This window comes from Perca fluviatilis, chromosome 24, assembly GCF_010015445.1.
Source record: "Perca fluviatilis chromosome 24, GENO_Pfluv_1.0, whole genome shotgun sequence".
Classification (NCBI taxonomy): domain Eukaryota; kingdom Metazoa; phylum Chordata; class Actinopteri; order Perciformes; family Percidae; genus Perca; species Perca fluviatilis.
This window is the reverse complement of record NC_053135.1, coordinates 14,022,020-14,048,502: the sequence shown is the minus strand read 5'-3', so window position 1 is coordinate 14,048,502 and position 26,483 is coordinate 14,022,020. Positions and strand designations below refer to the sequence as shown.

At 40.8% G+C, this 26,483-nt stretch overlaps 1 protein-coding gene across 1 annotated transcript in view; it reads left to right on the top strand.

The window, feature by feature from the left end:
• gtf3c3 (general transcription factor IIIC, polypeptide 3) overlaps positions 1-26,483 on the top strand; it is a 77,218-nt gene that overhangs the window by 38,980 nt on the left and 11,755 nt on the right. Inside the window, exons 9-11 of the mRNA XM_039793131.1 lie at positions 16,360-16,562; positions 17,904-18,005; positions 18,221-18,353. Of these exons, the coding sequence (XP_039649065.1) occupies positions 16,360-16,562; positions 17,904-18,005; positions 18,221-18,353 (438 nt within the window). The remainder of the gene's footprint in view (positions 1-16,359; positions 16,563-17,903; positions 18,006-18,220; positions 18,354-26,483) is intronic.

The following is a 26,483-nucleotide window of genomic DNA, read 5'->3' as shown; positions in this document are numbered from 1 at the left end:
GTTGAACAAGGATCTCAAGTTTTTTGCTGATAACATTTAATTTGGCCGAGATATGATATGTGTGTGGTAGCTAGCTAGGAAAATTTGTTTGGTCGTCAAATGCGCAAACTTTATCGTAGCAAAATTCTTTGTACAACTTTTGGTCAGGTCTATCTGGAGATGTTATCTAGAAGGTTTCGTGCAGATCGGTCGCATGGCCTAGGACGAGTTCTAAAAAGTTGGTTTTGTGTATTGAGCGATATCGCGAAAAAACTTGTAAGCAGAAATGGGCGTGTCATATATCAGTTATATATCTGTAAGTTTAAAGTTGTTAACATTAGTGTAAGTGGTAAATTTAGACATGGGTCCCATAGGCCACGCCCACTTTGATCCTTCAGTACCCCACTCTAGGGTTGGCCTCAGGATTGGCCCTAGATGGTACCCATCGAATTTTCTATAAATCGGATGAGCCGTTCATGAGATATAAACTTTATGTACTTGTAGCGCCTCCTAGTGGCCAAATTTCATAAAACGCGTGGGGGCCCTCCGGAGGGTCATGGCAAAGAAGAATCTAAAGTTTTGCGTTGATAGCATTTATTTTGGCCGAGATATGGCAAAGTTGGTATTTTCAAAGTTAGCTTCACAAATTAGTTTGTGCGTTATATGCGCAATTTTTATCGTATAAGAATTATTTTAAAACTTTTGGTCAGGTCGATCTGGAGATGCAACGGTCCACGTTTCGTGCAGATCGGTTGCACGGTCTAGGAGGAGTTCGAAAAAGTAGGTTTTTGATAAATCGCGATTTTTCACAAAAAAATAAAACTTTTCATAAAAGTCTAGGAGGAAATGGGCGTGGCCTATACCACATGATTCAGTTGGATCCAGGGAACACGTAGATGTATGGTTTTTGAATGTCGGGTGTACGGTGTGGGAGTTATAGGGCCAAACGCGTTTTTTCTGCTATAGCGCCACCTAGTGGTGGATGTAGGTCATTTTTTGCGCCTGAGGTCTTGCAGAGTTTTGTCCTGAAAATGATAACCTCCCACCATGTACGGTTTAGGCTGTAGTTTGAGTTTTTTTTGTTTTCTCTTCCCTTCCATGCACTAATCCTGTAACACCCATCCCCAAATACTTTTTGCCAGTTATTGGCTTGAAGAGTTGTGAAATGTTTCGTGGTTGCCACAGTTTTGTTGTTGTTTGTGAAGCCTGCGTTGTTTACAGAGACGTGTTTTTACAGTGTGGTTAGGGTCAGGCAGTTGGCGGATAGTGAGAGGTTTGCTGTATGTAACAAAAAACGTTGTAGCCTAAAAAATGCGAGACATTACTTGGAACACCTGTAATGGGATATTTGCTATTGTAATGCACCTCAAACCTTGGACCTCACACCTCTCGATATTTGCTGACATTTGCCTTACCACTGTTCGGTCCTGTTACTTTCAACTGCTTTTATTTTTAAAGCAAACTTAACACATACAGATATTTGTATGAATATTAAAAGGTTTAACAACTAACTTAATAAACTGAACAATTTTCACAGACATATGACTAACAGTAATGGAATAATGTGTGCTTGAATAAAGGGGGGGTAAAAAAGTAGTCTTCAGTATCTGGTGTGGCCACTAGTTCCATTGAGTACTGCAGTGCATCTCCTTCTTATGTACAGCACCAGACTGGTCAGTTCTTGCGGTTGTTGTTGCCATCCTGTACCTGTCCTGCAGGTGTGAGATTCAGATGTATTGATCCTATGCAGGTGTTGTTACACGTGGTCTGCCACTTCGAGGATGATGAGCTATGCTTCCTGTGTCCCTGTAGCGCTGTATTAGCCTATTTTGCGCTATATTGCGCAACCTTGCCCCTATTTCCATCTGTTGCTGTAACGTACGTTAACATCACGTGGTCTCTTGAATGTAGCATACCTGTAGCAAGCTCCTTCGTAGCGATAAAAACAAACGTTGAAGCGAAGCTCCGTGCTACAGAGCGGCGATTGCAAGTTGTTTAAGCCGCAACAGACCTCCGTCACAGCTCGGTTGTATCAGCGGCATTTAGTAGATGCGTTTAGCCGCAACAGAGTTCCTCAACACCGCCTCTGGTACCCCGCATGGCCTTCAGGTCAGCTGTACCTGGTTGTTCAGTTATCCCAAAATAGGTGACTGTCAGCCGGGGACAATGCACCGCGAGCTGCTGGTCATTTCGGCACAGATTACGGATAAGTAAGTAATGAAACGACTGGTTAAGAAAATAATTAATGTTAGTTCCTGTCACTGCCATGTTGTTTGTGTCTCACAACAGATGATTTTATTCCTTTCTTGGGAACAAACTTCCCACTCTCACCGGTAGTTGTCACTTGCTGTTTCGTGTGTGCTATGATGATCTTGTTAGGGCCCGAGCACGAAAGTGCAAGGCCCCAACGGTGCCTTGCACTGAAAGTGCGAAGGAACCTATTGTTTTTCGTCAGATTATTATTATTATTATTATTTTTCCGAGTCCTCCGTCGCGTTTTTGAGGGGCTTAGCATGCACGAAAACTCACAAAAATTTGATAATATGTCACAACTGGTGAAAATGTATTGTAGTAATTGGGCTCGGGTGTTGCCAGGAGGCTCCATAGCGCCCCCTAACGTGCGCATTAATTACGACAAAAGTAATAAGTTAATATACCAACTTTTTAGGGAACATAGGTCTCATCTTGAACTCTACCGTGCTATTTTTAGAAAAAATTACAAAATTATAAAATTTCTGAAATATTGGTATTCGTGAAAAAATCTTCATTTTACAAACACATGTTTGAGGACTTTAGGATGCACGAAACCTCTCAAACTTTTGCAGCCATGTGCAGAATATTAAACTCTTTCATGTGAATACACATTTAGGCTTGGGGAGTTGGTATGTTTGCTCTATAGCGGCCCCTAATTGGATTTAGCACTTGGGCACATTTCTGACGGCCTCAATATATACGAAAACTCACAAAAATTGGCACCCACATAAACACCTGGGAGTTTTGCGAGACCGCATAGTTTTCGGCCATACCTGTAAGCGGGCTCCATAGCGCCCCTAATGCCTGGAAGGCCTTAACTTGGACATAGTTGCTCGATCTTCACCAGACTTAATACCCATATTGCTCTTATCATTGCAGACATATTTCCCATTTACCTTCATTAGCTCCGCCCAACTGGAAGGCGCCATTTTTAATTATGCATTTTTCAGGTGTTTTACATTCTTTCCGAACTTGTCCTAGGCCGTGATTTCAATCTTCTTGAATCTTTGCAGGTAGTATCTGTTGACCCTCATGACGAAAAGTTATCCAGAGAATTTTGATAGTTGAAAAAAAACGCAAGTTATAGGAACTTCCTGTCTAAACAGGAAGTTGCTTTATCGTGGTAACAATTATTCGGATTGCCCGAAACTTGGTAAGGTTGTTCCTCATGTCCGGTTTAGCATCTGTGCTAAAGTTGGCGTAATCGGCCATTAGATGGCGCTGTTTTTTATTTTTTATTAATCAGCAAAATATTGACATATGGGAAGCCTACTTTGTCTAACTACTCCTGGACGTGAGTCCGACGTGGGCAACGAAACCGGCAAGTAGACACGGAGGACCCTCATGAAAAAAGTTATCAAAAGAATATTGATAGCTAACACAATGCACAAGTTACGGAGGACCAACTTCCTGTAGGTGGGTGTAGAAACAGGAACGGGTTTGTATCTTGCCAACGGCTATCCATTCATTGGATGCAAAACTTAGAGCAGTTGTTCCTCATGTGCTAATGAGGCTGTGTGCCAAATATGGTGACAATCTGCCTTTAGATGGCGCTGTTTTCATTTTTTTTATTAATTAGCAAATATTACACGATGCCATGTAGTAAACAATACAGGTTATTACGCAGTTACATCTATTGACCACTAGATGGTGCTCTAAAAGACCACAAATGAACATAACAAACAACATACAGGTACAATAGTCATGTGACAGACCAGCGCGCTGAATGGCACAGTGCAGTGCGCTTCAACAATTAAACCAGCAACAACATCGCGCAAGTGCAGCAGCTGAACTAATCATCAGCAGGATTGTAATTAACTAATGTACCACACTGTACTAACATACATCCATGAATCAAAGTATTAACTATTGTTTCTGAATGATATATTTGCAGTAAGTTCCCAGCATTACAGTAGACATAAGCATGCACCCTGAACTATAATAAAGAAAAATACTTTCATGTTAATTACACAAACAAAGATACATGCAACATGAAATTGTGCACTTTACGTTTTCCAATAACGCACACGGCAACACAACAGAATGCTATACAAGTACTACGCCGCAATTATAGGAGCAACTGTACTCATGTCTGCAGCGAACTACAAAAGCAAATGCATAGTTAGCGCGCCAAAATGCGTGAGTCCAACAGGTGACGTTGTCTCAGTCCAGCAGGGAGTTTTCCACAGGTTGCATCTTGGCAAAAGTTATTCCGATTTACATGAAACTTACAAGGTGTGGACTACACGTGATGTTGTGTCTGCCAGTACCCCCCGATGCAAGAAGCGAGGGCCCGTCATCGCTGCCTGCAGCTTTAATTTTTGTTGTTGTCGCTTGCCATACTGCTATGTGAAACTAACGCTACGGAAGCTCCGGGGAGCCAAAAATGCGCCATTACACAAAAACTCGATTTACTTATTTTTTAAATCGCCCGCAACAAAAAATTCGAATTAATTCATTTAATCGATTTTTCGCCCAGGCCTACATATCCCCATATACAAACATTTGTCCAGTAGTACATATCCACATCTTTACATAGAGTAACTCCAGTAATTATTAAATTTGTCCATTTTTAGGTTCAGGGAGAAAATTAGTTTTTCCATATTACTATATTTCCTCAAATAAAAGCCAGGGCCTTTATTTACCTGAACTGCAGAAGGTACCAGGCTTGTATTTGAAGAAGGCTTTTATTAGAGGCAGGCCTTTATTTCTAATTCCATCTGTTAGTATAATTGTTTTAAATAAACTTTTAAATGAAAAACCATAGCGTTCCATTGGATAGAGATCGTTAATTTTTTAACAAACATTTGCAAAAAATTCCACATATACAACAACAGCCAGAAGAGCGACAAAGCAGGTTTTTATTTCAAATACAGGTACTACAATATTGCTGGTAAATTACAATAACAGCATAGCTACAGTAGTTGCTGGTTTGCTGCACACCAGTATCTGATTAACGTTACAGACGGTAGCTAACTAGCTTTGTTTCTAGCTCCAGGCTAACTTGTTTCCTCCAACCTCCAGCTAGCTAGCTGTGCTATGCTCTTGTCGGCTAATCTTGTCAGCTCAACCTTCTGTATTTTCCAGTATCGAATTCTCCTGGGGTCAATGTCGAAATGTCTCGCAGCTTTTTCACCTGAGTTTTCCTCCACATAATTTAAAACTCTTTTCGTTTTGTTGTTGAAAAATCTGTCACTCTCTGCTCTGCCAGCACTAAATGAGACCCATGCTACATCCAGTGTAGCTACTGCCATCTATTGGCACCTGTACGTTACTACACTTGGCTGAGTGTAACACATACAGCTGAATTGACTAAAATACCGGTAGGACAATAATCCAGAAAAACAAAGTGTGGAAAAAAGCATGAATATATTGTTGAATCTGTTCAATTAAATTGGTAGAAATGTACATTACAATGAACTTGAATTTTATTTTGAACACACTCGTGGCATTCTTTCTACAATGGAAATCAAATATTCTTCAGAAAGTTCTTCCCAACTCTGTTGCAGAAGTTACCATAAATCTGTGGCACTTACAGGTTGCTTTGCTTTCACTTTTCTATCCAGTTCATCCCAAACCAGCTCAATGGGGTTTAAGTCTGGTTACTGTGCTGGCCACTCCATGTTTTTAAGCTTACCATCTTGTTCTTTTTTGCTAAGGTCTTCTTTTATACAAACGGAGGGGTTTGTAAGTAATCCAGACAATAATAATAATAAATTGAATTTATATAGCGCTTTTCATAGACTAAAAGTCGCTTTACAGGGCAGGGTAGATTATAAAAACGGAACAAAACAAAATGAAGAAAACAAAACAAGCAAAACAAGATTCAGATGAAAAGGGAGGGGGGCGGGGGGCTACGGATAGGCAGAGGTGAAGAGATGGGTCTTGAGGCGGGACTGGAGGGACTCAGAGGTGCGGATCTCTTGGGGGAGGGAGTTCCAGAGCCTGGGAGCTGCTCTGGAGAAGGCTCTGTCCCCAAAACTGCGGAGTTTGGACTTTTGGATGGAGAGGAGACTGGCTGAGGTGGATCTGAGGGACGGAGAGGGTTGGTACGGGGGGAGGAGGTCAATGAGGTATGAGGGGGCCAGATGGTGCAGGGCTTTGTAGGTGAGGACCAGGATTTTGTAGGTGATCCGGTGGGAGATAGGAAGCCAGTGGAGTTGACAAGTTGACACCTGTGGGAATTGGTAGCACCAACTTTAAAAGCTTGATCAACCTCCATTGCTGCAGAACAGCTTTATGTTGTTAACCCATTTCTTGTTCCCTGAAAAAGGCATGTACATTATTTTTCAGTTTTGGGTAACCTTACTTTTTTTTTTTTTAACCTCAGGCAGTTCACCACTTACCTTTGTACCATTTCAAGCTATTCATTGGACTTGAACTGCTAAAATTTCAAAAAAAAACTAGAAAGATTGGGGTGTTATAAAACTTTTGACCAATAGTGTATGGTACAGAAATCATGTTTAATGTCAAAGCCCATTATTAAGTAAATCTTTTCCACTATTTCAATCCAATAAGGTCGGATAGTTGGACAATCCCAGAAGATGTGGATGTGATTCGCTTGAGTGTCACCACAGTCTCTCCAACATCTTCCCAAATTTGGCAAATCCTTCTGTTTTTGTTTTATTTTCAGTACCCCTAATAAAAAATCTAATCATATTCTTCCATGTAAATTCACGCCAGTTACCTGAACTTGAAGTGCTCAGCTGGGTTTTGCAAATGTTTAGCCATCCTCTACTGAAATTGTTACATTCGCTTCTTTCTCCCATTTCGCTTTAATATAGAGTGTAAAGTTCCCATTATGTAGCTTTAAGCATGAATAGAATCTAGCAATCCGTTTTTTGTTGGATCTTTGATTTGTACGCATCAATCAATATGTGAATTAGGTTTGTGTTACAGTCTTCTGTTGTCTTAATAGTACTGTTAAAGTGGGCTCTAACCTGCAGGTATCTAAAGAAGTCCTGATTTTCTAAGTAATATTTGTCTTTAAGTTTTTGGAAGCTATCCAATCCTCCCCTTGTCAGAAATGAGACAGTATGCTGTAATACCTATAAATGACCATTGTTTATATATCGTCCATCCATCTAAGCTGGTTTTGAAGTTCTGATCATGTGCCAACCATCTTAACGATTTAATTTGATTTCCCAATTTTTGCTTGCAACATTCATCAAACCAAATATTTGGAGGGGAATATCCAGTTGAGTCAGATCTAACATTTTCCATTTAGCACTATAATTTGGGTCACACCTGTAAATTTAAGTATATCAGTTGTGCTGATTTGTAATAACTCTCCAAATTTGGCAGAGCTAATCCCCCATTTTGTTTGGGTAATTGCAATGTAGGAAGTCTAACTCTTGGTTTTAGACCTTTCCATATGAACCCAGAAATCATTCTTTTCCACTTGATGAATTGTTTTGATGGTATTTCAATAGGTATGGATTGGAAGAGAAAAAGTAATCATGGTAAGATATTCATTTTGATTGTCTATTCAACTGTGGAGGTCCAATGGTAGTAAGGTCCATCTGTTGAAATCAGACTTTATTTCTTAAGTAATTGGCAAGTAATTTATAGCATAAATATTGGACAGATTCTTAGGGATTGTGATCCCCAAGTACTTCATTTTGTCATTTTCCCAGTTAGAACTACCAAGATTATGAATTTGTATTGCAGGCGTATAATTGTAGCAGATAATCTGCGTCTTGTGTATATTTAATTTATAACCCAAATAGTACCCAAAGGTTATCAAGCAGGAGAGTAGTTTAGGCAGACTCAAGTCGGGCTGGGAAAGAGTGATTAGTACGTCATCCGCATAAAGGCAGGTCTTAAATTCAGTCTTTTTAATCCAAATACCTCTTATTTTTTCATCTTTTCTAATTAGCTGAAAGAAAGGCTCAATAAATAAAGCAAACTGAGATGGTCTTAAGGGGCATCACTGCCTGCAGCCTCTTTTAAGAGGCACAGGGTTAGTTAGGCTGACATTTATTTTTGATCTGTTAAAGCCAAATCGTTGCAGTGTTAAATATAAATATTCCCACCGGACAGAACCAAATGCCTTTTCGGCATCAAGGCTGAGAACAATGGATTTATCCTTACATTTGCTCATATGCTCCATTAAGTGTAAAGCCCTTCTCACGTTATCGTTTTGTTTGTCTGTTCTTAAGGAACCCCGTTTGGTCGTCATCTATTATGTCTGAAATTATGTCTTCTAGTCTTTTTGCAATGATTGAGTTGTAAAGTCTGTAGTCGAAATTTAGAATCGATATTGGTCTGTGCGAACTGCACTCGGAGTTATCTTTACCCATCTTTGGAATTAAGATTAAGAATTAAGATGGAGATTATTGCTTGTCTCCAGGATACCGGTATTTCTACCCCTTTAAGTGTAAAATTGAAGCCTTTCGGTAATATTGGTACTAATATTTCTCTGAATGTTTTATACCATTCAGTTAAAAACCCACAGCACCTGGCCTTTTATTTGTTTTAAGTCTTGAAATGGCATTATCTAGTTCTTGTTTTATCTCATGCATCATTGTTTTATTTTGTTCCGTTCCAATGGATGGGAGGTCCAGTAAATCCAGAAATTGTATAATGCTTAAGCAGTCTGCTCCATTTGGTTGTTTGTACAGATCCTTATAGTAATTTTCATAGGAACATTGTACAGTATTTCTTTTAATGTATGACAGATTTTGCCGGATTGTGTTTCTTTAATTTTGTGTATGCCTCTTTCATCCTGCTGTCTTATCCTCCCAAGCTAATATTTTTTTAGCTCTTGGCCCGTTGTCATAATACCTTTGTTTAATAAGTTTAGCTTTTATCACCTCTTTAAGTTTGTAGAGTCAAGAGAGGGTTGTAATTGTATAGATCCTTTGCACGTGACGTCACACTCTACTCCCGCGAATTACGAACGCCATGACGGACGGCGGAAGAGCTATTCTGTAGACGGACGGCAAGTCAAACCTATGAGTCAAACGAGTGTGTTCGCTGTTCTTGTTCTCACATACACAATCTGCAGAGTAATCATCACCAACACAAGCATGTATATGTATTGCCTTTCTGTTTTAAGTGACTGATAAATAATAATAATAATAAAACTTCCTCACCCAGCTAGCTGCCGTGCTAACCAGCTGTTCCTGCTAACAGGTCCCACATAACTATCATCGGTTATTCAGTGACCTACATATCCCAAAAAGTAAGCCGTTCCCTTGATCATTTAACTTAACACACATACATATTGCTTAAATTAAAGATAACATGGCACGGAAACTAGCTTCACAAAGGCCAAACAACTGAATTAAATGCGGGTTCGCGGAGCTCCTACCCGTTGCCCCCGACCAGCTAGCTGCAGCCAGAGCCATATCACTCTGCTAGCTTTGGACTGTTCGCTAGCGCTGCCTATCGTACGAAATATCCACCGGTCAGCAGCGAATATAATCACAGATAAGACGATGGCTAGATGTTACATTATGTGTGGTTAATACTGATCATAGACACTCGCGTGATTTACTGCATGGATTAACGTGGTGATGAATTATTTATCCAGAGCTGGGATGCGTTCAGGCATCCATTAGAAAGATGCCATTGAATTCAGCCAGTTAACAACAGTGCCTGTAGCTACTTGCTCCTGCTAGCTGATAGCCGTTAGCTGCTAGCTGGCCGTCCTGTGTGTTTTTTTTTTTTGTGTGTTTGTGTTTTAAAAAAAAATTGGGGGTATTTAGTTGTGGGTGTGGGAGGGAAAAGGGAAAAGGGTGGGTGGTTGTGGGGTGGGTGTGGGGGAAGGAAAGAAGGAGGGGATTTTTTTTTTAAAAGGAGAGAAGAAAAAAAAAGAGAGTATATGTAAAAAAGGGGAAAAAAAAGAAGGAGGGTTTTTTTGTTTTTGTGTGGTTTTTTTTTTTTTTTTATTAAAAGAATTTTTTTAATTGGAAAAAAAGAAAGAAGGAAGGAAAAGGGGGAGAAGGAGGGTGATAGGGAAAAAGAATTAAAAAAAAAAAAATTTTTTTTTTTGTTTTTTAAAGGTGGGTGATAGGGGGGGAGGGATAGGGGGAGGGGAAAGAGATAAAAAAAAAAAACGAACAGGGATAAAAAAAAGGCAAAAAGAGAAGGACCAGGCAGGGTAGGTGAATTTAAACAATGTCTGAAGAAGAAGATAATAGTAGTAGTAGTATTACAGTTTATTTAGTGTTATTTATTTGAAACTAATGAAACTTTCCGCTCGTCTACTACACTGTTTAGCTTGTGCTCCCGGTGATTCTGCCGTCCGTCATGGCGTCGTCACGTGGTCGTGGTCACGTGTTTGCAAAGGGTCTATATTCCAGTCACCACCGCAAATGAGGATCCCGGAAGTCTCTTCAGCAATTATATCAGATATTTTTTTGATTAGTATTTTATCATTACCTTGGGGTCTATACACGTTTAAAGTGCCCATATTATGAAAAAAACACTTTTTCTGGGATTTGGGGTGTTCTTTTGTGTCTCTGGTGCTTCCACACACATACAAACTTTGAAAAAAATCCATCCATGCTGTTTTGAGAGAGACACGGTTTCTGAATGTGTCCTGCCTTCAGTCTCCTAGTGAGCTGTTCAAAATCGTCTCGGACTGTGACGTCACAGTCCGAAATGAGCTGGCTAACCACAACCGTTAGCGCCAGCGTTGCTTAGCATGAGCGCTAACGCTAATGCTAACGATAGCATGCTACGTCGTTCTCAATAGCAAAGCACTGCTACAACACACACAAGTTCACCATAATCTACAAAAGAACTACTTACATGTGCGCCCTCATTTAGAAGTCTCCCAGCTAATCCTGCCTTGTAACTGACTGAAGTTGGAGAAACAGGCTTTCTTTTACTGTCTCTAGAGTTAGCTAGCTGACATGCTCTACATCCGAACTACTGAGCATGTGCGAGTGCAATCAAAGATAGTAGTGAAGAAGAAGATGAAAAGAGGTCTCACTCTGTAGCTAAAACAGAAACCAGGTGAAAAGAGGATCTGCAGCAGTGAGAGAGAGCTGTGCAGTACAACACAAATATGGTGTTTTTTGAAAATTAAACCATGTAAACCTATTCTGGTACAACCTTAAAATACAGTTATGAACCTGAAAATGAGCATAATATGGGCGCTTTAATAGTGTCACCAGTTTATGCTCGATGTGTCCCTTCACTAAGACATATCGTGACTGTTGTGTGTTGGCAGGTGACGTTTCCTCATCGGTCTCGGTCGTCAGAACACCCCTCTTCAGCAGGTCCTCCGTCGCCTCCTTTGCATTGTTGTATATTGTAGGTCCTTCTTAATAGAAGACTCTGAGTTCAGGGTTTCACACAGAATTAGATTATACTTGTGGTGGTAGCTGACCCGGGGTATGGGGTGCACGTGCGGAAAGAGGTGCAGACTTCTTATATTAATTGTACTGCAAATATTAAGGGCCAGAGTGCCGACAGCGACAGGATTCATAAGAGTCCAACCCTGAGGATATAGACAGATATTTACTCAAAGTCATAGCGCCCCCTAGTGGAAACAGGAAGTAGACCTAAAAGTCAAGGTGCTATACTTTAATTAAATCTTCCTGAGATTTCATCCGATCGACTTCAAATTTGGTGTGTGCCATCTCAAGACGTCAACGATGAACATTTATTAAAATCAAGACTTTCCGTTGAACGGCGTGGCGTGGCGGCCTCTTTGAGTGTTTAGCGATGAACGAAAAAGTGGCTGTAACTAGAGTATACATTGTCCATTCTGCTTGAAATTTCCCATGATCAACAAGAGTCCAGGCCTTAGGACATCTACAGGCCAATATTGACCTTTGGTGATAGCACCCCCCTGCTGGCAACAGGAAATCAGCCTTATATGACAAACATCATTCGATTTACACTAAATTATAATGTGTGGTCTACATGTGATACTGAGCCGCCCCTTATACTTTAACCACGCCCACTTACTCATGCCACGCCCCCTTTCATAACTTTTGAACCGTTTAAGGTAGAGTCTTGTGTGAGGTGTCATTGAACTCAGCAGAGAGTTCTCTTTTCATTGGTGACTATTTGTAGTGTCTGAGTGCCATGCAAACGCATGGTCGCAAGGAGCAGCGTCCGCCAGTAGCCCCGACGTGCAAGGAGGTGCGAGGGCCCGTCCAACACTGCTCGCAGCTTTAATTTTATACAAAATTCTGCAGGTAACAATTCAAAATTTTAAATGTATGTATGGTATAATGCAGTAAGGGAAGGGGGCTTTTGCATCTGACTACACTTAACAACAAAGTCAGGTTCATTTGATTAGTATGAACAGGGCATAACCATATCTTTTTCCCAAGGAGCATGTTTTGCTCCTCAGTTGAAAAATGTAGGAGTAACTTAAATAAGGTAACTGCTATTACTGTTGTAGCTAATTTGTACAATAATACAATAGTGTTATGAATACAAACCATTATGAAGTGTAATGTTTTCTATTTTGAAATATTGATGAATAAATTGTCTGTGATGTAGAGTAACAGACTGCCCCTATAGTTCGGCATGCATGTGAACCGCAGATTAACCATCATAGTGTGAAATAAAGTTTAACTGATGCTGTTACGTGAACGGGCCTCAGCAGAGAGGCGGAGCGAGACGACGTCTGGGACATTAAGGGAGTCAGGGCAATGCAGTTTCATGTGTAGGCTACTCCCATATGGCTCGCACAAGTTGTTAAAATGAACTGTACCAAAATACAGGGGAAAGTATTTACCTCAGCATACGAGACGTTTTAAATTTTACAGGTTATGAAACTGTCTCAATGTAATACTTATAGACTGCACAGACAGACAGCAGTCGGAGCTCTGGCGGGTGGAGAGCTCTGCGTCCGTCAGCAGCGGTTTCTCGCTGCGCCGTCAGTCCCCAGAGCAGCATGGTCACCTGGAGAGTCCGGTACAGTCTGACTCTGCAAACGCTGGTAGCTGAAAATCAGACATTTTGGCGCCTGTGATATTCCTCTGGCGCTGGCTAAAACCTCTTTAGGGGGCGCCTAATCTTTCTCTATGCAGTAAAAACCCTGAATAAATACCGGTAATAACTTCATAATTCTAACCATTAAACTCTGGATTGACTCTAGCAGTCTTCTGTGCAGGGCGTATTCTTTTTTCCCCCCCATAATTTCAGCAGGGTAGTTGTGGTCAGAGTAAACTCTTCTCATTGAGATTTACCTCTTTCTTTCTCCATGCGGTGTTCGGTACCAGTTCTTTTGTTCTGTAGGCGAGGAAGGTTCCGGTCAAAGATCTCAGGGGAGCTTGTGGTGGGGGTCTCAGTCTGAGTGATCGATGGCAGCGTTGTATTTTTAGATCATTGTCCGAGAGCGATAGTTTGGACTTGATAAAATTCTCCAGAAATGATATAATACCCAGAAGTCCTACGGTTTAGGTTTTCCTATTGGCTCTAACATGTCTGAAATTAGCTAAATCTCCCTAAAGCGAACTCACCCTCAACGGGGCAGGGATTATTTCATTGGTCAACACTACACCTGGCATTCTATTGGTTGGGGGATTTTGACAGGGTTGTAACACAAAAAATTGCAGTGCAGGAGAAATCCGAGAGAAGATTTCTAAGCATCCTGAGTGCGAGGAGAAGGGCTTAAGCTGAGAGCAGGATATCTATTCAATTCAATTCAATTTTATTTATAGTATCAAATTATAACATAAGTTATCTCGAGACACTTTACAGATAGAGTAGGTCTAGACCACACTCTATAATTTACAAAGCCCCAACAATTCCAACAATTCCAGTAATTCCCTCAAGAGCAAGCAGTGCGACAGTGGCGAGGATATCTGTCCAAGCAATAACATCTGAGTCCAAGCAAAAAGTTTAAGCAGAAGCACAGCAAATCCAAGCTTGAGAAATGGCTATTGGACTGTGAGAGGAAGGTTTTCAGCAAAATGATGACAAAATCTAAAAGTGGAATTAATGAGAAATGCTCTCAAATTGAAAGAACGCGCTCTTGAATAAAGATAGGAATAGAACTCCATATACAATGTTTTCCTCTGAAGTACAAGTAAACAGTGAGGCAGTAGTATACAGTTAGTTGCATAGTAAGTGCTTTGGGGTCCGTCTGGAAGTTATTTCGGAGTACAATGGTTTTGGAGAAAGCTACAAGCAGCAATACAGGAGGCCAAGCAATCAACCCATTCCAAATAGGCATGTTTTGAACGGGCACTGCACTAGTGTCTTAAATTGAAGATTGAGTTAACATGCAGGGTAGAGCTGAGCGATAGGGAGAAAATCAGATATCATGATATTGTTGACCAAATACCTCTATAGATATTGTGGCGATATTCTAGGGTTGATAATTGGTGCTTTAACAAAATAGCTTCACACTTAGATTTTAGATAAATAATCATCAGTAATGTGGATATAATGTCTCAGTGGGGAAAAGGCAAATAATAGAACAGCTAGAACAGTCTGGTAAGTTCAGAAAAGTTCATCACTTTACTGTGATGCAGCCTTTAAAACCAGTAAAAGACAACATTTGTGTCATATCACGATATTACGATATCCAAAGACAATATCTAGTCTCCTATCACGATATCAATACAATATTGATATATTGCCCAGCCTTAATGCAGGGTGCTTTAATATTCAAACAAACTTTGTTCTCACTTTTTGTGATACTGCAGCTTTTGTGCATATTTTTTTCCTTTTTGTTAAGAGGATAAAGACTTTAAACTTCTGGGCGCCATGGCAGTGGTTGACTGAAATTTGAAAAAAAAAAGCCGCTGACTGGAGAATGTTAATACTTACCATAATCCTGCCCAGACAGATTTGAGACTTCAATTCTGTTCAATTTTATTTATAGTGTCAAATCATAATGAGTTATCATGAGACATTTTACAGAGTAGCATTTAGCAGAGTAGGGCTAGACCACACTCTATAATTTACAAAGACCCAACAATTCCCCCAAGAGCAAGCATTTAGTGAAACAGTGGCGAGGAAAAACTTTGTTTTAGGCAGAAACCTTGAGTGGTGAGGAAAAACTTCCTTTTAGGCAGAAACCTCGGACAGACCTAGGCTCTTGGTGGCCAGCTATCTGCCACAGCCGGTTAGGACACAGAGATACAGATATATACACATAGAGAAATATGATTCATAATAATTATAGAAGTTGGTATGATGAACAGTGGCAATTATAGTAACAATAAAGATAATAGAACTATGACTAGAAATAATAGTTGTAGCAGTTCAGGGCATAGCAATGCGTAGTAGGGCGTAGCGGTGCATCAAGCAGGACCATGGCCGCAGCTGCAACCATGATTTAGGTGCCACCCCAATCCAAGGAAAACTTTGAGGTGAGGAAACCTAAGGATTCCGGGGAATAAGCTTCCCAGAGCTAAGTTAGTAACTAGCATTACTGGGACATGAATGCACACAGATGGAAAGAGAGAGGAGAGTGGAGCTCAGTGTGTCAAAGGAAGTCCCCTGGCAGTCTAGTCCTATAACGGCATAACTAAGAGCTGGTTCAACGTAAACCTGAGCCAGCCCTACAAGGGTTGGTAGATTAATCCGACCACTATAAAGAGAAGCAGAGAAAATGAGGGATGCCGTGTCTATGGCTATACACCTCTACCTCTACCAAAAGAGTTAAACCTTTTTGGTAGAAGAGAAGTGTATTTCCAGAATCATCCATCAAAAAGGTAGCCTGGCTCCGCCCTCCTACGTACTTCCGCTCAATTTTCATTTTCCTTCAGTACTCTGTCTGGGTTTGCGGTATATTAGTGGGTTTTCTCTGGTCAAATTTTTACCGGTCCAATCAGCAAACAGAGGGAGTGGCTGAGAACAATGACATTGAGGTCGTGCGCTAGTTTGAGTTGTTAGTGGCCATGATGTTGTGGCCCTCCTCCCCACGGGGTTCGGGAAAAGTTAGATTTCCAGCTCGCTCTGTTAGTGGTGAAAGAGTTGGCTAAGACGAACGCTATCGATGCTAAGCCGACGTCACGACCAAATGATTGGTTATGGCAGATCCAGAGTGGCTCTGGGCAGATCCAATAGTTTTAAACTTCAATAGAATATCCGCCTTCAAGGAAGTTAACACTTGTCGTTAGAGAGTGGCCAGACATTTGGTTCTGATTAGAGGAAATGAAAACACTGTTATGTACACACTTCATCTCTTCTAACATGCAGAGTGTCTAAAGGCGCTGGGCCACATGGAGGCAGCAGCAGAGAGCTACACTAAGGTGGTGGAGATGGCTCCGCAGCACCTGGAGGCTCGGCTCTCCCTGGCCACCCTGCAGCAGCAGCTGGGCCGGCCGGAGTGTGCCCTTAAGGCCCTGGAGTCCATGTATGACAGCGACACACTGGCACAGGACTCATCAGCTGCACAAAAGGCAAGCGCATGTGTGTTTTTGTATGAGTTAAAAGGAGTCAAGCATCTTCAGGTATGTTGTTCTTAAAGGAGAACTTTTACGTTAATCTTGATTGCTATACCTATGCGAGTAAAAACGAGCCGAATCGGTGGTAGCAACCCGGGGCTGCTGCATCTAATGCCGAGAGCTCCCACTTTGCTAAAACGGCAGTTTTGGGGGAATAAGATAAAGAGTGCCTTTGTGCCTCTTAACAGACACAAAATGCAATTTAAAATGTCTGTTAAGTGGCACAAAGGCACTCTTTATCTTATTCCCCCAAAACTGCCGTGTTAGCAAAGAGGGAGCTCTCAGCATTAGATGCAGCATCCGGTTACTAACAGAATGCATTCGTTCCAACCACTTATCGTCATCAAGATAGCAAATAAAAGCCAAGAGATTCTCCTTTAAGAGGCCGTAGATATTGCATTTCATCAGTTTTACCTTATTTCCTCTGGTCATGGAGTTCCTGGAATATCGATATTTTAGGGGTGTTGTGACTGAAAATGATTTATTTTGGTCACTCACTTTTTTCACTCAACAATCATACTCTGGCAATATAATAATATATAAAAAGATGAAAACTTGGCCATTCTAAAAATAAGAAGACTAATGGTAAACCCAAATTATAAGATATAAATAAAAAATAGTAAGCCCACATTTGCCAAATCTAATATACTAAATGTATCCTGTCAGAATTTTGACGTATCAGTTTGTTTTGCCTCGGCTTTTTGGGTTGTCCGTCTTTCGGTCCCTCCCATTCTCGTGAACGTGATATTTCGGAGTTTCTTCTAATTTGGCACAAAGGTCCACTTGCACTCAAGAATAAACTGATTGGATTGTGCTGTCCCATTCTTGTTAACGTGATATCCTAGAAAACGCCTCGATGGAATTTCTTCAAATTTGGCATAAACGTCCACTTGGACTCAAGGTCAAAGTCACTGTGACCTCACTAAACACATTTTGGGCCATAAATCCACATAATGAAAACCACTCAAGAATGCATGAACTAATTATGACATTTTACCAAAAAGTGTAGGATAAAATTATGAAATTATGAGATTTTATACCCAAAAGGTCAAAGGTCAATTGTGTCTATTGTGATAACATCATGTTCTGCCAAAAACATTTCTGCCATTATTCAAGGCCATGACTAGATTTTCTAGAGTTTCTAGATTCTGGTTTTATTTTTATCATGCATAACTTTACATTCATGTTTTGAACAATTAAAACCTGAGTGTATGGATTTTAAAAGAGGGCCAGGATAATTGATTTGTCTGTATGCATGTATGTATACTAATATCTCTCTATATGCTTTGGTTTTAGGAATTAAAGCTTCTGCTGCATCGTTCCACACTGCTGAAGACTCAGGGACAAACACAGGACTACCTGGATGCTATGATCACCATGATCTCCATGCTACTTAAGGTAACACACCCACATGCACTGTGGACAATTTATCCAGGAAGATTATTTTTAATTGGTCAAAAGCTATGTGTACAGAACATTTTTTATACAAAAAAATTGAAATTTACACAATAATAAATACTGGCCCTGGATTATATGAGATCATATACTGTACGTAGGGTCTTTAGTAAAATGAAACACTTAAGAGTTCAATTCCGTTTTATTCTGTGTCCTAGGTGGCCATGCAGCGAGCTAAGGTGTGTGTGCGTTCTGTAACAGTGTCAGGTGAGAATCATCTGAGACTGGGGAAGGCCAAAGACATGCTGCCAGAGATTGCTGACCATGAAGCTGCCTATCTGGACAACACTGGTGTGTATGTGTGTGTCTGTGTCTGTGTCTGTGTGTCTGTCTGTCTGTCTGTAAAACCAAAACAATACATCCTATGCACTTCAACATACACTCCTTTTATTATAAACATTTGAACATTACAAAAAAAACAAAGTGGCATGTAGGTTTTCAAGTAATAAATAAAAGAAACAAACTATTAACTATTAACATTACAAAAAAGAACAGTGACATATAGCCTTCAAGTATTTAAAACAAACTAGCAGACGACAAATTTTAAAAGCTTCTCGCGGGCAGTTAAATATTTCCTTTTAGACCTGCTCTCACTAACGCTTTTTATTCCATTGTTGTGTATATCTGTGTATTGCACCTTCGGTGCAAATAGTCTATTTACATTGTTTTAACTGCCTTTGTTGTATAAACATGTTATTAGGGCCCGAGCACGAAAGTGCAAGGCCCCAACGATTATTATTTTTCCGAGTCCTTTGTCGCATTTTTGAGGGCGTTAGCATGCACGAAAACTCACAAAAATTTGCACACCTGTCACAACTGGTGAAAATTGCAAAGTTCTGTAGTGCTTGGCCTCGGGTGTTGCCAGGGGTCTCCATAGCGCCCCCTAACGTGCGCCTTAATTCCGAAAAAAGTAAGAAGTTAATATACCAACTTTTGAGGGAACATAGGTCTCATCTTGAACTCCATGGAGCTATTTTTAGAAAAAATTACAAAATTCAAAAATTTCCAAAATCTTGGTTTTCGTGCAAAAATCTTCATTATACGAACACTTGTTTGAGGACTTTAGGATGCACGAAAACTCTCCAACTTTTGCAGCCATGTGCAGAATATTAAACTCTTTCATCTTAATTCACATTTAGGCTTGGGAGTGGTACGGTTGCTCTATAGCGCCCCCTAATTGGTTTTAGCCCTTGGGCACATTTTTGACGGCCTCAATATATACGAAAACTCACAAAAATTGGCGCCCACATAAACACCTGGGGGCTTTGCGAGACTGTACAGCGATTTGGCCCATACCTGTAAGCGGGCTCCATAGCGCCCCCTAATGCGTAGAAGGCCTTAACTTGGACATAGTTGCTCCGATCTTCACCAGATTTAATACCCATATTGCTCTAATCATTGCAGACATATTTCCCATTTACATTCGTTAGCTCCGCCCAACCGGAAGGCGGCCATTTTTAATTATTTATTATTATTTAATTATATTACATTCTTTCGAACTCGTCCTAGGCCGTGACTTCAATCTTCTTGAATCTTTGCAGGAAGTATCTGTTGACCCTCATAATGAAAAGTTATCCAGAGAATTTTGATAGTTGAAAAAATGCGGAAGTTATAGCAACTTACTATCTAAACAGGAAGTTGCGTTATCTTGACAACAATTATTCCGATTGCCCCGAAACTTGACAAGGATGTTCCTCCTGGCCGGTTTAGCAACTGTGCCAAAGTTGGCTGCAATCGGCCATTAGATGGCTGTTTTAATTTTTTTTATTTAATCATCAAAATATTGACATATGGGAAGCCTACTTTGTCTAACTACTCCTGGGACGTGAGTCCGATCGGCACAAAAACTTGCATATACACTCGGAGGACCCTCGTGACAAAAAGTTATCAAAAGAATATTGATAGCTAAAACAATGCGTTATGGAGGACCATCTTCCTGTAGGTGGGAGTGGAAACAGGAATGGTTATATCTTGCCAACGGCTATTCCAATGCACACAAAACAAAAAGAAAGTTGTTCCTCATGTGCCAATGAGGCTGTTTGCCAAATATGTCGTCAATTGGCCTTTAGATGGCGCTGTTTTAATTTTTTTTTATTAATTAGCTAATTTGCTTTGAGCGAAACCTACTTTTTTAACTCCTCCTAGAGCTGGAGTCCCATCTGCACAAAAATGTGCACGGAACTTCGGTGGACCCTCATGACAAAAATATATCAAAAGAATTTTGATAGCTAACACAATGCGCAAGTTACAGAGGACCAACTTCCTGTAGGGGGCTGTCGAAACAGGAAGTTGCGTATCTTAACAAGATTTATTCCCGATTGACACCAAATATGACAAAGTTGTTCCGTATAGGGGTTTGAGCATCCACGCCAAATTTATAGTGCATCGGCCATTAAATGGCGCTGTTAGAATTTTTTTTATTAATTATTCACATCGCGATATATGGGAAACATACTTTGTCCAACTCCTCCTGGGCCGTGAGTCCAATCTGCACGAAAACTTGGATATAGACTCGGTTGACCCTCGTGACTAAAAGTTATCAAAAGAATTTTGATAGCTAACACAATGCGCAAGTTATGGAGGAACAACTTCCTGTAGGTGGGTGTGGAAACATGAACGGTTCTATCTTGGCAAAAGTTGTGCGATTTACATGAAACTTAGAATGTGTGGTCTACATGTGATGTTGCATTTGCCAGTACCCCTCGGGGCAAGAAGCGGGGCCCGTCATCGCTGCTTGCAGCTTTAATTTATATTGTTTTTGTCATGTACTTAACTCTGTATTGTCATTATAATTGTGGAGGACTACAGATGGAAAGTAGCATAATGCTAAATCTGGTGCAGCCATATTTTTAATGTAACTGCACATTGTCCTGCTAAATAAACTAAACTAAACGACAAGCAAGCATTTGGTGCAACAGTAGCGAAGAAAAATGTCCCTTTTACAGGCAGAAACCTCAGACAGACCCTGACTCTTGGTGGGCGGCCGGTGGCGGTTGGAACACAGAGACATTAATACAGATATACAGATATAGAGAAATATGATTCATAATAATTATAGCAGTTGGTATGATGAAAAGTGGTAATTATAGTAACAATAAAGATAATAGAACTATGACTAGAAATAATATTAGTAGCAGTGCAGGGTGTAACAGGGCGTTGAGCAGGACCACGGTAGCAGCTGCAACCACGATTTAGGTCCTACCCCAATCCAAGGAAATCTGCAAGGCAAGAAAACATAAGGACTCCGGGGAATAAGCTCCCCAGCGCTGCAGAGGAATGTCTGGTTAGTCCACAAAGCATTCCAGGATGGGAGATAAACTCAAAACAAAAACAAAAGTTGAATAATACACAATATATCATGAGACATTTCTAAAAACTAATTGTTTTCTAAAAAGAATGCACATCACATGTTAGTTGTGAAGAAGTTCATAACATGTATTTTCTGCTTCCAGTCTGTTTTGCTGTCAGCGGTACCATTTAAACAGCAAATATTTAGGTGAATCATTGCTTTAAAAAAAAATATATATATATATACACACACACACACACAGTGGGGAGAACAAGTATTTGATACACTGACGATTTTGCAGGTTTTCCTACTTACAAAGCATGTAGAGGTCTGTAATTTTTTATCATAGGACAATAGGCAAGCAGCTTGGTGAGAAGGCAACAACTGTTGGTGCAATTATGACGGTCAATCTCCCTCGGTCTGGGGCTCCATGCAAGATCTCACCTCGTGGGGCATCAATGATCATGAGGAAGGTGAGGGATCAGCCCAGAACTACACGGCAGGACAACCCGGTCTCACGGCAGTTCGTGTAAATGTCCACGTTATTCTTAATCTATTGATACGTGTTCACGGAGACGTTTTTCTCGTTTTTTACGTGTAAATGTCACGTTATTTTCTCGGGGAAGAGGTCGCTCCATAAGCCGGGAGGCGCCCGCGAGGCGGCCCGCTGGATGAGGCGGCCGGGAGGCGGCCAAAAAGGACGCTCCATAAGCCGGGAGGCGCCCGCGAGACGGCCCGCTGGGGACGCCCCACAATAACGGGATGGCGGAGGTTGGGTTTAGGAAAAAACTTAAGGGGAAAGGGCGCCTTAAACGCCGGGAGACGTGCCACAGTAACACGCGGGACAAAATGCCACACGCAGGGACGCCATCCCCGGGAAACAAAGCGCCGCACGCGGGACGCGATCCCCGCTCGCGGGACGCGATCCCCGCTCGCGGGACGCGATCCCCGCTCGCGGGACGCGATCCCCGCTCGCCCGGGTGAAAGTCCTGTGTTGTTTGACCCATCCACCACCCCGACCAACCTTCCTACGCGGATTTTCGGCTTTTTATATCACTCCCTACCATTTCGTGCTTTGGCCACAAAATATGCTTCCCATTGAAATACATTACTTTACATTTTCGTGTTGTCCACCACGTAAAAAACGACAAAAACGTCTCCGTGAACACGTATCAATAGATTCAAATAACGTCACATTTACACGAACTTCCATGAGACCGGGCTGGGCAGGACCTGGTCAATGACCTGAAGAGAGCTGGGGCAACAGTCTCAAAGAAAACCATTAGTAACACACTACGCCGTCATGGATTAAAATCCTGCAGCGCACGCAAGGTCCCCCTGCTCAAGCCAGCGCATGTCCAGGCCTGTCTGAAGTTTGCCAATGACCATCTGGATGATACAGAGGAGGAATAGAAGAAGGTCATGTGGTCTGATAAGACAAAAATAGAGCTTTTTAGTCTAAACTCCACTCGCCATGTTTGGAGGAAGTACAACCCCAAAAACACCATCCCAACTGTGAAGCATGGAGGTGGAAACATCATTCTTTGGGGATGCTTTTCTGCAAAGGGGACAGGACGATTGCACCGTATTGAGGGGAGGATGGATGGGGCCATGTATCGCGAGATCTCAGCCAACAACCTCCTTCCCTTAGTAAGAGCATTTAAGATGGGTCGTGGCTTGGTCTTCCAGCATGACAACGACCTGAAAAACACAGCCAGGGCAACTAAGGAGTGGCTCCGTAAGAACCATCTCAAGGTCCTGGAGTGGCCTAGCCAGTCTCCAGACCTGAACCCAATAGAAAATCTTTGGAGGGAGCTGAAAGTCTGTATTGCCCAGCGACAGCCCCGAAACCTGAAGGATCTGGAGAAGGTCTGTATGGAAGAGTGGGCCAAAATTCCTGCTGCAGTGTGTGCAAACCTAGTCAAGAACTACAGGAAAAGTATGATTTCTGTAATTGCAAACAAAGGTTTCTGTACCAAATATTAAGTTCTGCTTAAAGTCATGCAAAAAAAATGAAAATTAATTACTTAAATCATACAATGTGATTTTCTGGATTTTTGTTTTAGATTCCGTCACTCACAGTTGAAGAGTACCTATGATAACAAATTACAGACTTCTACATGCTTTGTAAGTGGGAAAACCTGCAAAATCGGTAGTGTATCAAATACTTGTTCTCCCCACTGTGTGTGTGTGTGTATATATGTATGTGTGTGTGTGTGTATATATGTATGTGTGTGTGTGTGTGTGTTTATATATATATATATGTATATATGTATATGTATATATATATATATGTATATATATATGTATATGTATATATATGTATATGTATATATATATGTATATATATATATATATATATATGTATATGTATATATATGTATATATATGTATATGTATGTATATGTATATATATGTATATGTATGCATATGTATATATATGTATATGTATACATATGTATATATATGTATACATATGTATATATATGTATACATACATACATACATACATACGTCCATACATACATACAGGCCAGGCCAGGCCAGGCCAGGCCAAAGGTTTGGACACACCTTCTCATTCAATGTGTTTCCTTTATTTTCATGACTATTTACATTGTAGATTCTCACTGAAGGCATCAAAACTATGAATGAACACATATGAAATTATGTACTTAACAAAAAAATGTCAAATAACTGAAAACATGTCTTATATTTTAGATTCCTCAAAGTAGCCACCCTTTGCTTTTTTTGTTAGAATTCATATTATGGCAAGAACCAGTCAGCTAAGTAAAGAGAAACAAGTGGCCATCATTACTTTAACAAATGAAGGTCAGTCAGTCCAGAAAATTGCGAAAAACTTTGAATGTGTCCCCAAGTGCAGTCGCAAAAACCATCAAGCGCTACAACGAAACTGGCTCATATGAGGACCGCCCCAGGAAAGGAAGACCAAGAGTCACCTCTGCTGCTGAGGATAAGTTCATCCGAGTCACCAGCCTCAGAAATCGCAAGTTAACAGCAGCTCAGATTAGAGACCAGATGAATGCCACACAGTTCTAGCAGCAGACACATCTCTAGACAACAACTGTTAAGAGGAGACTGCATGGATCAGGACTTCATGGTCAAGTAGCTGCTAGGAAACCACTGCTAAGGAGAGGCAACAAGCAGAAGAGATTTGTTTGGGCCAAGAAACACAAGGAATGGACATTAGACCAGTGGACATCTGTGCTTTGGTCTGATGAGTCCAAATTTGAGATCTTTGGTTCCAACTGCCGTGTCTTTGTGCAACGCAGAAAAGGTGAACGGATGGATTCTACATGCCTGGTTCCCACTGTGAAGCGTGGAGGAGGAGGTGTGATGGTGTGGGGGTGCTTTGCTGGTGACACTGTTGGGGATTCATTCAAAATTGAAGGCATACTGAACCAGCATGGCTACCACAGCATCCTGCAGCGACATGCCATCCCATCCGGTTGGCGTTTAGTTGGACCATCATTTATTTTTCAACAGGACAATGACCCCAAACACACCTCCAGGCTGTGTATAGGCTATTTGACCAAGAAGGAGAGTGATGGAGTGCTGCGCCAGATGACCTGGCCTCCACAGTCACTGGATCTGAACCCAATCAAGATGGTTTGTGGTGAGCTGGACAGCAGAGTGAAGGCAAAAGGGCCAACAAGTGCTAAGCATCTCTGGGAACTCCTTCATATCAGGTGACTACCTCTTGAAGCTCATCAAGAGAATGCCAAGAGTGTGCAAAGCAGTAATCAGAGCAAAGGTTGGCTACTTTGAAGAAACTAGAATATAAGACATGTTTTCAGTTATTTCACACTTTTTTGTTAAGTACATAATTCCATATGTGTTCATTCATAGTTTTGATGCCTTCAGTGAGAATCTACAATGTAGATAGTCATGAAAATAAAGGAAACTCATTGAATGAGAAGGTGTCCAAACTTTTGGCCTGTACTGTGTGTGTGTGTGTGTGTGTGTGTGTGTGTGTGTGTGTGTGTGTGTGTGTGTGTGTGTGTGTGTGTGTGTGTGTGTGTGTGTGTGTGTGTGTGTGTGTGTATATATATATATGTATAGTTTATATATATATATTGCTTACAGCTGATTGGACGAACGCGTCACATGGGTCTTGCTGCTCCCTAATTTCAAAACCGACTTTAATGGCGGCTCGTTCAGAATACGATCTCGTATTTTACGAAAATAGTTTACCGAAACGTGTTTCTGAAAACATTTTAAGCGAGAAATCATTTCAGATCGACAAAGGTCAGTTTAAAAGATTTGTCAGATTTTGAGAGGCACCGAGCCGAGTGCTCCTCAAGTGGAGTGTGGTGCAGCTGCTGCTGCTGCAGGTCACGTCACATGCAGAAATGTCAAGTGGGAGAGAGGCTGCCTGGAGTTGGAGGATGCGCCAGCGTCGTTTATAGTCTGGTGTGTGGGATCATTTTGGATTTCATGTTACCTATGATGTAATAAAACAATATATAAAACTGCCACTGTGTGCATGCATTGTGCAATATGCATTCAATATGCTAATTTTAGCTATTTATCATATGCTGAAGTATATTCTGGAGTGTTAAAGATTAAAAGAAAAAATAAGAACCGTACAGACCAAAAAACATGACCCTAAAACCCTGATACGAACCGAACCGTGGGTTTTGTGAACTGTACCACCCTAAAATATATATATATATATTTGTGTGTGTGTATATATATATATATATATATATATATATATATATATATATATATATATATATATATATATTTTTATATCACACACACATACATCAATTTTAAAAATCTAAATACATAAAGTTTTCGATTTAGGGCTCCACAATATATCTTTTTATTTTATTTTTTTATTGTCATCGCCATATCAACTGGCGCAATAACCATATCCGAAAGGCTGCGACATATCGTGAAAGACAGTGACAAATACAAGACAAAACTGCACTTTGAAATGTAACTGCAAGGCTTAAAGTATTCCGGCACCGTGCCAGATCTCCAGCGTGCGGCCGTGAGGAAAAAAAAAAATTGGGAACTTACATGCGGTTTATTATTTTCGAGTCTATTTATTTCACCTACCAATCGTATGAGAAGAACGCAGGTCTAACTAACGCAGGGCTTAA